General features: G+C 45.3%; 1 protein-coding gene across 1 annotated transcript in view; it reads left to right on the top strand.

Moving 5' to 3' along the window:
• Positions 1-2828: 2828 nt before the first annotated feature.
• The window catches only part of LOC119160079 (uncharacterized), a 41293-nt gene continuing 28779 nt past the window's right edge, over positions 2829-15342 (top strand). Inside the window, exons 1-2 of the mRNA XM_037412815.2 lie at positions 2829-2905; positions 13617-13716. Of these exons, the coding sequence (XP_037268712.2) occupies positions 2873-2905; positions 13617-13716 (133 nt within the window). The 5' untranslated portion in view covers positions 2829-2872. The remainder of the gene's footprint in view (positions 2906-13616; positions 13717-15342) is intronic.

The raw sequence follows: 15342 nt of genomic DNA, 5'->3' as shown, positions 1-15342 counted from the left end.
GGTTTCGCCGTAAACATCAACGTTAAGCGATTCTCCACAATGAACAGATGGCGCATGGTCCCGAGCTTAGTCTGCCGGCCTTGTTAATGATAATACACACGTGTTATATCAGCGTGTTGCATATGTATACAGTAAGCGGTCCGATCAGTGGTGGCTCACACGGTGACGATGTAAACTTGCCGCTACCAGCCTTTTCGTTGCAGCATGATCGGCGCCGACTAAGCAGTGATGTGTACATCATGACCGTCTATTTTGAGGCATCGTGTCTCACGATGGCAAAATCAGTGTGCCTAATTTCCGACAAATATTACAAGCGTGAGCGGTAAAATCGTGGGAATTGCATGCCACGGTCACGTCGCTGTGGTCAGTTTTTAGGAGCCACTCTTATTTCTTGTCACTCCCGTCATCTGCTAAAATACTCTTGCAAACTTTAAGGTATGCCCCTTGAAAATAGAAAGCTGGCAAGAGCTAAGTTCCGCCATTTTGGCCTAGCGGCCAGGTGGCGGCAAACTGTTGGAATGTGCATGCTTGCCTAGCGAGCTCCTCCTATGGTTGAACATTCACGTTTTGCCGAGAGTCCGAGGGCAATCTTTGGTGGCATCTGCAATTTGGAAAACAAAAAAAAATATTCTGTTGTGTTTTTTTTTTTCACAGAACTGAATTACAAAACACAACTGCGCTTTTATAGAGGTTCGCTGAAAAAACTAAGTGACTGCTTTCTGAGAATTTTTTTGTTAATGGTGTGTCAGTTTCTGTGAAGCTGCACGGCATAGTTTCTGATGCATCTGCCAAAACATTTTCCCTATATACCATGAGCCTTTATATCTGCACAAGTTGCGCAGTTGGGGGCGCATATACTGCAGGAAGAGATTGTTTCCTGACTTTTATATACACCGGCCACACTGGTCATTAGAGTAGCTCCGTGCTGTGCTTGGGAAACATGTACATTCTTCTAACTACTGTCCTGACGAAAGCAATTTCACTTTCTTTTGGGATCACTGGAAGTAAACTCTGATTATTCCAATGAATGAATACTACTTAGTACCTAGTCCCACACATTTTTTGAAGAATTTTATTCTTGGCTTTGCGGGCCGATGCATCAGAATAAAGTATATCTCGAAACTGGTTGTTTTTGTGCTTGATTCTGCGGGTGGCACCACTACTTACCGTGCATGTGCATTGTCTGTATTGGCATTAACGTGTTTCTATACTACTAATAAACAACCGTGCTGTAGCGATATCTTCACATAAAAATAAAATCTGAAACACAGCAATTCAGCATACAACAAATCCTGGAGGGCAGCGTAATCTGTACACAAAATGTCCCAGAAATGTCCTGATGTGTAGCCTACTCGGTACGCAAAGTTAGTCCCAGAAAAGTCTTATTGAGTAGCAGTGTTGATATGCAAAATATCCTGGTGGACCAATTGAGTATGTTTCAGTCCCCTATAAAACATGAAATAGTGCCAGGAGTGCCCTGGTGAACCATTTGCGGATCTTCAAAAAACGTGCTAAGGCTGGACAATGGGACCTTTCTTGGACTCCAGCCAGGCTAGTGAGCATGTTCTCGGTACGTTCAAACGTCCTCATGAAAATGTTCTGAAAACGCACTGAAGATGGGTTTCGGTTGTCTGGGTTTGGTCGAAACAGTTAGCCTCGTAGATCGGCTCAACATGGAGATCAATGTACTTGATGTGGCTGTATTAACACTGACAAGAAAGCGCTTACTTCACATCGGGGTAACCAGCGTGAGTCATTTAGCAAAATTAAACCACGTTGTTACTGTTGTCTGTTGTTTCTACATCAGTCAACTTCACTGCTTAGCTTTGTGAACGACAAGAAAGATTTTGAAAAAAGCCGTACAACTACTAGAGAAATTATAAAAAAAATAAACATGAGATCACTCTTATGCTGATCATATAGGCTCGAGCCCGCCGGGTGCGCTTGGTGCCTCATCGGCAGGAGAAACATTGCCTTCACTTTAGCGCCACTGCAATCCAATCAAATGTCAGGACTCTAAAAAGAAAAAAAAAAGAAGCGTGTTGGCATGTAAGCTTCATCGTCGCTTTTGGTGTACCAGCACCACCAGTTCTGCTTTCGTTCACACCGGTGGGCAACAAATGAGCGAGTAAGAGGGTTAATTAAAGGTAGAGCAGAAGCTAAACGGTTTGTGAGCAACAAACAAATGCCATCATCGCCAAGATATCGCAACTGCGCGCTCCCTCACGACTGCAGGTACGGGTGGTAGTCGCTGTGACAGTTCAACAAATTTGCGAGTGAAACAGAAATACTACAACCCCCAAAAATTAATTCTGTTTTCTAAGGGTATCAGCAATTGCTTGCCTACTTGAACGGGTCAAAATATCATTACGTTTTTTTCAACAGAAAGGGAGCTGAAAAAATACGACACCAACCACTTGCAACACGTTAACGCCGTCGCATATACCATATTTGACCTCGAACAGATCAAAACATTTCAGGACGTCACACAGACTCATATTATACCAATACTGCGCCATTTGAGACAAAATTCAGCACGCCAGAACGAAAAAAAAAAAAGGAGGCACCGACTGCAACTGCATCCTTATGAATACCTTCCATAGAAACACGGAGCTTCGTATGCTTACAGTGTACTAGAAGGGCCCTTCTAGTACACTGTAGCACGCTCCAAAGGGTTGCCAGACCAGGGACGGCGCCGCCGGCTAAGCAATAAGGCGGCGCCCACGTTCAAAAAGCGCGGTGACATCTAACATGTGGCTAGGGTGGCCCCAGCTTCTTGCAGGAGTAGCGCCGCCTCTCGTCGAGCGGGGAAAGCAGCAGGTGCGCAAACAGCTGTGCTACCCTAGCTGCGCGAACACCTGCGACAAGAGCCATGTACTGCAGCAACGACAACCTGCTTCACAATGTGAGTGCTCTTCAAGTGCGTGGCACAAATGAAATATGCGTATATGAGCGTGTTTGGCTGAGTCAGCTGAGTGTAACAAGTACATATTCGCAATACTGTGTAAAAGAACAATAACTGTGGTCTGCCCGTCCCAAAACGACGTTATGATTTCGAGAGACGCCGTAGTCGAGGGCTCCCGACCAGCTGGTGTTTTTTTTTTTTTTTCAGCGCGCGCCGTAATATAAGCACAAAGGCCACTGGCATTTCGTACACATCAAAATGCGGCAACCACGGCCGGGATTCCACTCCGCAACCTTTCACCAAAAGTGTGTGTCACCGTTCATAGCCGTCCTATACGTGGTAAGGGGTAAAAATAAGGTAACCGACTGAGATGTGTATTTTGTGGCTGACAAGGCGATTTATCATTTAAACAAATCATTTCACTTCTACCTTTCAATTAAACAACGACTCCTTTGACCAACGTGAAAAGTTGAAACAACAAATGTACAATGTTGGTTGATGAAAGTAAGAGCAACGTTACTAGGTACTTCCAGTTGTCAAACTCCACCGCAGCGCCCGACCTTTTTCTGTTAGGTCCGCGGCCCGAGGTCGAGCGGTGCGAGCAGCGTTGGTGAAGGCAACGGGAAGAGGCGCCGAAGCGCGCGCTTTTTTAAAAACTACTGTCTGTCTTGGGGACCTTCGACGCAAACATTTCGGTATTTCTGTCTGTCAGTGAACTTGTCTGTTTGTACGCCGAAACGATACCTGAAACGGCCAAAATTCAACCCTATTCGCAGTGCCCACTAATATTGCTCAAGTTTCAGGGTTCACACTTGTCCGATTGTCAAATAAAAAGCAATTATTGCACATATCTGAGGCACAATAACAACACATCAATATTTTTATGTGTGTTCTTATACTAGAAAAGGCATACATAAGTATTTCTAAGGACTGTAGCGTTTATCACGCTGCGTTGACAATGCAATGCTATGCACGAAAAGGCAAGTGTTTCCAACACTTTGCTGAGACGGTGGTGGCACCTACCCATCGCCTTGAGTTCTACACCTTATCGCCTCTGAGACGGGCGTGCACGCCGCGCGCTCCATTTTCCCAGATAACTGCCAGATAGCGCTCATGTCTCGCCTGTGACGTACGTCGATGAGCTCATTTGCCTTGGCTACCCTTCGCTGCACGCATGGAGGCACTCTAACGCAGCTCCTCAAAAAAAAAAAAAAAAAAAACTCCCAAGCATTTCCCCGAGGGTGAACATGGTTAAGTGCGAATCCACGGGGTGATGCTATGAGGGGGAGTAAAGTTAAAATTAAAATCCGTTACGTTAACTCACTGGCCTTCGCCAGTGAGTTAACGTAAACTCCCCCGTGTGATCACATTGCGATTCCCAAGAACCATTAGACCCTCTCGGAAAATCTTGGTGAGCTTACGCGTATATGTGAGAGTGAATTCGCACTATAATGATGTTTATGTCCGCGGCCCGCTTCGCCCTCTTGCGCTCGGCATCACGGGCCCTTCGCCGCACTGCCTTGTCTTCAGCCGGCGCGGCGCGCGCAATCACGTGGTGTGTGACGTCGCTGCGCCGTTGCTACAGACGCTCCTCTCTGCTCCTCGCGCCATTGCTAGGGGAAAGGACAAGGCGCACCGCGGATGGCGGATTCGGGGTCGCTTATAAAGTGCATTCGCACTTGAAACATTCACCGATTTTCTCGCGCAGAACATCAAATAAACGTTTTGTTCACTCTCTCCAGACGCAAGACTGTCGTCTTTCGATGACATTTGCAGTGAAACATGTAGATATGGGGCCAATTTCTTCGCTCGCGTCTATGGCCATTAAGCTTCCGTGGGCTTTGTGATAAAAAATATAACCAATTTCCGCTAAAGAAGCCCATGAGGCGATGCGAAGCAGCACCGGTGGTGCACACCGTTTGCATCGATTTGACTGGGTATTTCCGTGAATGTCTCCCATAATGTTGCCTAATTAGCATTATCGCCGTATGCGGTGTTATTTAGCGGCGTCGACGCGGTTGAAGCCCCGGCGTTGAAGTTGTTTAGTGAGGCGTTCTGCGTGGGCGTTGGACTCACGTCGTATGTCCGCAGCCGACACTTGGGCTCGACGCTGACGTTCGGCTTCGACGTCGATGTTGCGTGCGTTGCTTGCCGACGCTGCCATTGCGTTCAGGCATGTCGAGCCCGCGCTTCATCTGCAGCAGTTTCCCGCCGACGATGCTGTTTATGCTGGATTTCCGTAGACCGGAGCTCGCTTGCCGACGTTTACGTCACGCTTCGGCGCGTCGACCCTTCCGCTCCTCCAGCCACTGCTCCGCGGTTTTGACAGGTATTTAACGCTGAGAGTTAGAGTGTAAGAGGGAGACGCCACAACCTCTTACACACAGCCACTTTCGCTGGTCCGTACGTGCTAGCGAGTTCCAGCGCGTTCTGACTAGGCGCTGATTCATCGCTCGTCTGCAGAATCTTGTTCGCCGACGCTATTACATGTTTGCTGAGAGAGTGTTAGGAGGTGAGGCTCTATATGAGACCACAGCGTCTTTCCTAGCCCCTTACACAGGCCGGACGCGCTAGCGCGTTCTGGCAGTGCTTGGGCCCGCTGTTGCGAATACTCAGTCGGAGTGGTCACGCCACACATCGGATTCAACCCCTCTCTGAAATGCTTCGTGTTTAAATATGTTTCGCAGGCGTGCAGCAAGACCTTTTTCTTTGGGGGGGGGGGCTGGGGGGGGGGGCACCTTTTTTATTTTCGGGTGGGCAGCCCCTTGAAATGGTCATCTTTCGCTCTTTATGCTATGGTGAAAATGATTTTCGGGGGTGGGGGGAAGCAAAGGCTCGGGGTGCTACCCCCTGGCTACGCCCCTGGTGTTGCAGGTATGGCTACGATACAGTGCGATCTTCGAGCGAAAAGATGTACTTTTACAGGCCACTGAAATACAGTGTCTAGAATAGGGAAGTGCGCAGACCGCGCCGCCAGCTCTGAGGCCGCTCCGCGATGCGCCGAAAGAGAGAGAACCAGGAGGGGCTGACACCCGCTCACACGTGCAGGAAACATTTATGGCTAAAAGGGAAAGTGGCAAGGCAGATGAAGCTCTTGGGTTTCGTATACTTGTGGACAGGAGAAAAAGCCCAAGAGGAAAACTGAGAAATGGTGCAGTGCATAGAAAATCACATTAACGAACTAGGAAAAGAGTGCGAGGTAATTATATTAGGAGATACGAATGCGCACATACAAGATATGGATGGATATACTGACCCAAAGACAGTATAGTAATTGATTTGTCAGAAAAACGTGGTTTAATCATTTTCAACAGTACCTAGAAATGCGAAGGGCAGATAACATGGGAGGTGGGAAGCCTGCAGTCAACGATAGATTACGCAATAATGTCACATAGGATGTATAATTGGCTAAGGGTAATGAACATAGATGAATATGGGTCCAAGAGGCATTATGAGCAACCACACGTTAATATTTATTCAGAAAAGCAAATACAAATAGCAACTAAATGATTGAGAAAATAATCACCGAGCATACTAGAACAGAGTGTACGTACAGAAATATAACTCCATTGTTCGAGTTATAGCTTGCTGAGGTACGAGTAAAATAAACTGGGAAAAGGAGACACAAACCCAAAAGCTGGCGGGAGGAGGAAATTAAGAGAGCCAAAGTAAGGCGTCAGAAAGCCTGCAGGGAACACAGGTATGCTAAACAGAAGGGTGAACCAGAAGATGTCGAAAGAAAACGGGATAACTCTTTGAGCTGCAGTAGGGAAGCGTCCTATCTGATCAGTGAAAATATTAGAAGAAAGTGGGCCCAATGAATGGCGAAAGTAAACAAAAAGTATAGAAAGGCAGCTGCAAATTTTGGAACCATCTCAATTCTATGAGCAATAAGACAAGCATGGAACAGAGGTTCATAACTACAGTTCAACGGGTTAGGCGAGAAGGGCATGAGGCAACAGAATATGAAAAAGCAATGATGACAAGAAATTTTTACCAAGAAAGCGCTGCATGCACCATATACCGGATGAGAATTAACCAATTAGCACAGTGGCTCCATTGGAACAACGAGAGTATGAAAGGGCAGAAAAAAAGGTTCCTAATAGCACATCAACAGGCCCTGACGGCCTTCCAATTACGCTAATAAAGAAACTAGGACCAAACTTTAAGCAAACATAAAGAGAGGCAGCGAGCAAAGCAATAATGGATGGTGAAGCCCCCAATGGGTGTCAACTAAGCAGGATGAGCATGATCTATCAAGGAAAAGTGGACAAAGCTGAAATAAACAACTAGCGTCCTATAACAGTAGCATAAGTAGTTTACAGGCTGGTGATGCAGATAGTAAAGGAAAGACTACAGACATGGGTGGAGAATGAAGGGTGTTGGGAGAACTACAAAATGAGTTACGTAAACGAAGGAGGTTGGAGGACAATCTGTTTTCATTGATGCAGTGCATTCAAATAGCGGAAAAAGAAGACAGGCCCCTGTGGCTGGCACTTTTAGATATCAAGGGAGCTTACAATAGTGTGATTCAAGAAGACTTGTGGGGAGAACTGGACACACTATATGGGAAAGATGGAATAACCAATCTTCTAAAGGATATCTATAAAAGTAACAAGGTTGTTATAAAATGGTATCTGAACTCATAGAGATACAACGCAGGATTCGACAGGGATGCGCCTTGTCACCTTTGTTATTTATGCTGTATGTCCAGGGAATAGAAGCCAAATTAGAGGGGAGTCGACTCGGCTTCGGCCTTTCTTTTGCCTATCAAGGAAAACACATTAAACACTCATTACCAGTATGATGTATGCAGATGATATAGTATTGATAGCTGACAACTGGGAAGATCTGCAGGGATTGCTGTGGTAATGAGGGAGATAGGTTAAATTTGAAGAGCAGCAGTGAAAAATCGTAATTCATAAATAGTTTTGGCCGTATGGATAAAGAACGTGGCTGAGTACCTAAGGGAACACGAAATATACGTGACGACTAAAGGTAACAGGAATGCAGCTGTAATAAAAAATAGGGCACTGTGTAACTACAATAGGTATGATGTTGTTAGAGGGATTTGGAAAGGTGCCATGGTCCCGGGTTTGACGTTCCGCATTCGGTCTTGTGCATGAAATCAGAGGTTCAAGCAAAATTGGAAATTAAACAACGTGGCATAGGTAGACTTGCTTTGGGAGCACACGGGAATACCCCACATCAGGATGTATACAGGGTGACATGGGTTGGACATCGTTTGAGTGCAGGGAAGCTATCAGCAAGATAGAATTTGAGGAGCGATTGATAAAATTGGGAAAGGAGCGTTGGGCTAGGAAAGTTGTCAGCTACTTGTACATGAAGAATGTTGATACTAAAAGGAGGGAGCGAACTCGAAAATTGTCAATATTTAGACAACAACAAAATACCAAGCCAAAAGAAAGCATCAATTAAGAAGAAGGTGAAGGAAACAGAGACGGACATGTGGAAGATTGGAATGCTTACGAATTCATCACTGGAGACCTACTGAACTTTTAAGCAGGAAATTGCAAGGAAAAAAATCTACGATAATTTTCGGGGTAGTTCTCTGCTGTTCGAGGCCAGAACGGAAGTATTGCGGACCAAGACATACCGAGCCAATACGAAGGCACAGACACGGTATGTAGTGCGTTTGAAGAGGAGGAGGAAACGGCTGAACATTTCATTATGTTCTGTAAAGGGCTCCACCCTATAGTCGAAGGTAATGGCACGGAAGTTTTCATAGCTTTGGGGTTTAGGGACAGTGAAGGCAAAATAGACTTTGAACGGGTAGAAATAACCAGAAGGAGGCTAACTGATTGGCGGATACAATCAAGGCACGAGTGAAATTCAATCCTGTAACACATAGTGATAGTACTTGACGTTATGGCTAGGTAGCGTCAGCACCGCCAGATCCAAAGCGCGCAGCCGGATACATCCCTCCATCCATCCACGTCTATTCGCGGCCAGTCGTCTGCTCTCCGTAATTCGAATCGGCTGAGCATACCGACGTGCGTTCAAATTCTGTTTTTTTTTTTTCTGTGAATTGTACGTGTATACAGTATCTTTATTTGCCAACTATGTGTGTGTTGGCAATGTGAATTAAAATATATTGTGAAGGGTTTTTTTTCTTTACGGTTACTTTTCTAGCCACCGACCACTTTGGGATATCGCGTTTCTTTCCAAATAACCACGGCTTGCGTAGCATGCGTGACTACGGCAACTATTGCGGTTGCAACTCTAATCGCAGGTTTTTCTGTATGTTTATTTGGATGAGGTGTTTATTTGGCTGTCTTGCTTCCTTAATCGCAAACCAAGCATCTGCTATTAAATCATTTATTGCACTAGTGATTGACTGTGAAACATTGAATTTATTTCAAAGTTGCAGCTTCAACTGTTTTTTTTAATTGACATATTACACCTTGTTTAAGGTATGACGCCAAGTGTTTGAAATAAACTTTTAAAAAATGCTAGGAACCCCAGTTTCCTAGACTATATTATAAGGCGCATATTTTTAGGCCCCTGTGAGCATTATGAAGCTCTACCTTTTTTGTTAGTTTCTTCATATTCGCACGTTTCAGTAAAACAGGGCCTTACGTTAACCAAAATCTAATAAAAGTTTTATTTTCTCTCAATAAGTACTACTCAATAAGAAAAGCGGATTTAGTTTAGAAACGTGAAATAAGCTTTCGCCTGTGCAATGAATAAAAACAAGTAAGACCCCAGGAATATTGAAAACATTGTGATTAGATAACCGAAAATATATGCTCCAGCACTAAGGGCACGTTCGTAGAACAAGCATCCATAATAGATCTTGTGGCACGATTTTGCTTATGGAGGTCCGTTGGACAGCCACATACATAGTTTAATGGAAGATATTTATTAGCGAAATCATCATGACTGTATAACCGAAAATGCAAATTCTGAGAGAATCCATACGAAAGATTCAAAGAAACTGAATCGCTCACCCAAGATGGTAACGCCAAGTTCCTAGGTACTTGTAGCCAGTTCGATTGTGGACCGTCACTCGAGCGGCAATCGCTATTCTTTTCTTGCTTGAATTGAGGCATCCGTGCTATGACGAGATCGCTTTTACGATGCGGTGCTAAAATATTTGTGATGTAAGTTCAGGTGTTCAGTCTGCCCTCGGAATGTTGCGCAGTCTTTGTTGAAACGCATCCGCTTCCTTGGACACAACGAAGAAAAACCACTTTTTTGAGGGACGGGTTACAGAGGGGCCTGTCTCCCAGCTCGGCGCCACCTTTGACCCCAGCAGGGACACCTTGCATGATTTATGCCCGCTATTTCAACCGGGCACAATACGGTGAATGTGTCATCGAGTTATCTTCACTCCTCAAAGCATGCAGGATTTGAACAAAAAAAAAAAAAACATCACGAGAAGCCCGCATGACGCGCGCAGTCGAATATGCAAATAGCTGGCTTCTTTGGTCAGCCTTCACAAACTGCACAGAGGTGAATGTGTAGCGTAAGCATGACCACACAGATATTGGCGTGCAAGCAGATATGCGTTTCTCGGGAAGTGGATGGATGCTACGAACGTCCCCTTAATAACGGCGCGTTGACATGTGTGCCACCAGGCTCGCAAGAAAAAAAATATGAAATGAAAACTTTCTTTTTATGTAGGCGTAATGCTTTATGTACTTCGATTAAATCGATCTTATTATAACAAAGAAGAATGTAAATTTATGTTCCATCTCTCTGCCTCTTCAGGAAGAATGAGCTCATTTTCCCGCTATTTATGTCCCTTATCCCCACTTTTCTGCCGCCAATAGTCTAACCATCTCTTACTTGCTTCTATCGCGGACGTGTTCAGCTTTCAATGTTTGTCTTTGAAACCGAAAGCCTCATGTAGGCTTGTAACCACGCGCATATTTGAGTGGATATGCCCGCATTCAAGCAGAACATGTTCCATCGTTTCCTTAGCTCCCCCACAGCATGTACATTGTTCCTTTTCTTTATTGAATCTCGGTTTATGAATGCGCGTTCTGGGGCAGCCGGATCTCACTTCGAACAGTAAAACGCTTCCGCTTGAATTATCATAAAACCTCTCTCGCCTTATTTCATTCTTGCCCTTTCGGTAGTTACTCAAAGCTGGCGCCTTTTCCATCGCTGCCATCCAATAAATTCTTTCCGCCTCTCTGTCTTTCGCTTAATGCTCCTTGTTGCCATGTCGCCCATACTGCAAGCCGTATATTTTCCTAGTTCTTTTTCTCAACATTTTGTCCACGCTATACAAATACCTGAAAACCTTCCCTGCCTATCTACTTTCTTTCATTTTCCTATAGGAAAATGAAGCTTATAAGCTCCCTTACTTCAAAGCCTGTCCATCCCACATCTCCCTTTAGAGCCTCATCCGTCATCTTCCCGTTTGCGTTCAACGCGAGGCGCCACACAGTCCTTTGATTTACATTCATTCCAGATTCCACTCCCACGTGTATGCGGGAGAGCGCGCTACCTAGTGGGTGCATCGCCAAGCGGCCTCACGGGTTTCCTTACGCTCCGCTTGGCGGTAATAACACTTCAAGCATTCTATGCACTGTAACTGAAGACTGCTTCATGCGCCATTTCTGAGACTCGACAGAGAACTTACCAGCTATTGTGTCGTGTGTGACCTGCATTTGCAGTCAGGAGACCTCGTTGGATATTTCATCCGCAACGTCAATGGTGAAGGGGTCACTCTACCACGTGATAAATGAACGCTAAATAAGTACTCTGCATATCTATTTCCCAGTTGTCCGAAATATTTATGAAACCCCTCAAAGAAGCGCAAGCTTCCCACTGTGGAGCCAGCCCTGGACGTTAAGCGCCACAATAATCGAAACGGAGCTAAAAGTGAAAACGCAGTGCCCAATGGTTTTCACCATGGTGAGCGAGTCTGCGCCCCAGACAACAGGGTTACCATCCAAAGCTCTGCATTGCTCTTCGACGAGCTTAACCATCGCTAGAGCGAGCGAAAGAGTGCTAAACAGAAATAAAAAGTGTAGAGACATATGCTGGAAGATTTCAGATGATATAGAGGGGTGCAGCTTCCCTCTTCTTGGCTGCGCAGACCACATGCCCGCATTCGTGCACGAAGTGATTTTTTTTTTCCTTGTTACGCGGTTGCGTTTTTACGCGACGGATACGAAGTTTCGCCTAGAAAACATTCAAAAGGCAGCTGTAGCAAACAAAAAAGTGCGTCTTTTGTGAATATTGCCAAACGCACGCTTCTGTATTTTCATGTCAGCGGCCCGCTGTACGCGTACATAAAACAATATACCTCGCACGAAAAGCCTCAATGTCGTATTCATTCACCCATTAGCTGCTTTTCACAGAGCGCGCCAAGTAAGAAGGATACGCCTTGAATACTTGGCGCTAAAAAAGCAACGCAACGTAAAAGAGTGAGGTGAAGAGAAGCGACATTCGTACGGCGGCGCGGCTGCAACCAGGCCGCCGATGGAGGCGACAGCGCCACCTCATGATAGGAGTGGGCCACATTTTCGCACTGCTCCCAGGCGACATAATTTAGTAACGTTGAGTAAGAGTCTGCTCACTGTAGCCCGTGTGAGTTCAGATTGCAGTATAGTATACAGTCAGATGCAGGGACTGCACCACACGCCAAATCACCGAGGCAAGCAGATTTTTTTTCATTAAAGAATGATTGCGTGAGTATTCCCGTGGTCGCTTTCACCAATAAAGTAAGGATGTATTTAGGTTTGTCCAAGGTGATGCATTCCTGAAACATGGTGCATGGCTGTTGCAGCAGTTGTATAAAAGCGAAGGATTTCCAAACAAATAAACTTCGGAATTTCATCGCTCTCTGTTCCTCTCTTCTCTCCTCTTCTTGTGCTCTTGCGTCTTTCTGTTTGAACGGCGCGCTATAAGTGTCAAGCTGTGAGTGTTTCTAGTCCGCGCTTGTCCTGTGTATGCTATTTTCGTGCGTGCTTTCTTTTTGAGGTGTGCGCTGCAAATTTCGGGCCTGCTGGCCGTTCTTAACGTGACTTTGCCATTTCTTTCTGTTCCTGAAACAATGCACCATAAACGCTCAACTACCACTGTAAAGGAACGTTTGACTTTCGTATTACACCGACTCCTATATAGGGGCATCAGCCACACTTTTTTGTATTTTTCCCCTTCTTTGGCAATGCCTTATTTTGTCCTCACGTCACTACACATTCGGGCTTCAAGCTGGAGAGCGGCTACGCTTGATAGCATGCAAGCAAGAAAGAAACCGATCAGACCTTCCGTTCCAGGCTTATGCCCATCAAGGGGCAAGAGTGGCGACTGGCCCATTTAAGACACACCCACAGCAACCCCCTCCCACCCCCGTCAATGCAACCTGAGTTTCCACACACCAACACTAAAACAGCGTCCATGCTTGTGCCCAAATGAAATCGAAAGAACAGCTCGAGGAAAACCAGCTTCTTGTTAACGTACGTGGCATTCTCCTGCAGCCTCATTTCGGTGCTCACAGTTTTCGCGTGCGCTTATATACTCTCGGGTATACCGTCATAGACAGGAAAAAGTAAGCAGAGTTTCTTGGTTATCGCAGCAGCGTTCCAGCTGTGCAACCATGGTTACAGAGCGCAAAAAGCAAGAGTATCCGAGTGCAGGTGCCCTGCAATTTTTCTGGAGAGCTGGCCTGGCGCTCGGGGGCACCTCGAGTTTCTCGCGCCATTGTTACAACACTTTCTCTTTTTACACGCAGGCGAAAAAGATCAGCAGCGACACCATCGACGTGAACGCGTCGTCGTCGACCGTACACTACGGCAGCACCCATACGTCATCTCGCTTCTGCTTTGGCAACGGTGAGCACAATTCGGGACATTGTCGAATTCTGCCATTGTTCAACCCTAATTGGACCAGAGGGACTCTGAGACTTGTTTGAAATACCGCCATTGCGAAATTATACAGTACGGTGGAATCCGCCATGAAAAGTACAAACGAATAAAATTTATGAAGGCCCTCTTCTACTGTCATTACATTCTGCCTGAAATAAATTCGAAAACGCCTGTTGCTCTATAGCTTAATGGTTACTATATATAACTACAGTCTACAGCGTTTGCTTTCCTGCCGCGGCCATCCGTCACCAGTGGTGCGAGAAACTCGATATTTCCTTCTCGCTTTTAAATGCGAAGCGTTTCTTCGCAAAATTCAGAGTTTTACCATACCTACCTACCTACCTACCTACCTACCTACCTACCTACCTACCTACCTACCTACCTACCTACCTACCTACCTACCTACCTACCTACCTACCTACCTACCTACCTACCTACCTACCTACCTACCTACCTACCTACCTACCTACCTATCTATCTATCTATCTATCTACCTACCTACCTACCTACCTACCTATCTATCTATCTATCTATCTATCTATCTATCTATCTATCTATCTATCTATCTATTTACCTTTCTATCCGCGTACAACTTTTAGTTCTCCTGGCCGTTTGGATAATGGCATCTATACCGATATTCGCATGACCTAACATAACTGTATGACGACATAAGTCATTAGTCATAACATGAAAATCATAACATGTATACCATGCATGTCATGATTTACATGTCACGGTATTGCTGCTCCTGTGGTGGTTTCATTCACATGACATATATCAAAACTGGCATGGTATAACATGATTGCAGGGCGAACATTAGTGATAGAGAACTCGCCTCCAAATCATGATATACGTGTCATGTGAGTCATGACTACAAGCCACGCTCATAGTGCACTCGCGGTCATTTGGCTAGCTTCACATATTATATGCCACATTTGGTATTAAGCGGTGTAAATGGCTGACGGGGGTGTATGACTGGTGCAAACATGATAATCACAACATGCATGTCATCTAAGAACATGACTACATGCCACGCTCATGATGCGCTCGCAGCTGTTTCACTAGCTTCACATATACCAAATTTGGTGTTACGTGACGCGAATGGACGGCGAGCACAAATGCCAGACGTGAGTACGATAATCATAAATTATCACATGAAAATCATGCGCAGCATAATTTACATTCGCGTCGTAATGTTGTGCTGCGACAATTCAACCTTCCTCATTCGTGCTTCGGATATCACCGATTCCCACTGTACGCGGTATCTACCGCGTACAGTGGGATATATATATATATATATATATATATATATATATATATATATATATATATATATATATATATATATATATATATATATATATATATATATATATATATATATATCTTTCACTTCCCTACCACAGTTGGAGCCGCTGCTTCTTTCGTGAAAGCGCCGCGGCCATAGCGTTTCCCTGAAGCCAGTGTTGGTCCAGCCAGATTATGATGTCCAGCGATTTTCGAAGCAGCAGAAAGTTTGTTCGGAAGAAGATCTGGCACAGTGTTTCGGAGCCGAATTTACTCGGAGCGAGACACGTGTACAGTTCCGGTCAA

The sequence above is a fragment of the Rhipicephalus microplus genome, chromosome 2 (assembly GCF_043290135.1).
Source record: "Rhipicephalus microplus isolate Deutch F79 chromosome 2, USDA_Rmic, whole genome shotgun sequence".
Lineage (NCBI taxonomy): Eukaryota > Metazoa > Arthropoda > Arachnida > Ixodida > Ixodidae > Rhipicephalus > Rhipicephalus microplus.
This window is presented reverse-complemented; position numbering and strand designations above follow the sequence as displayed.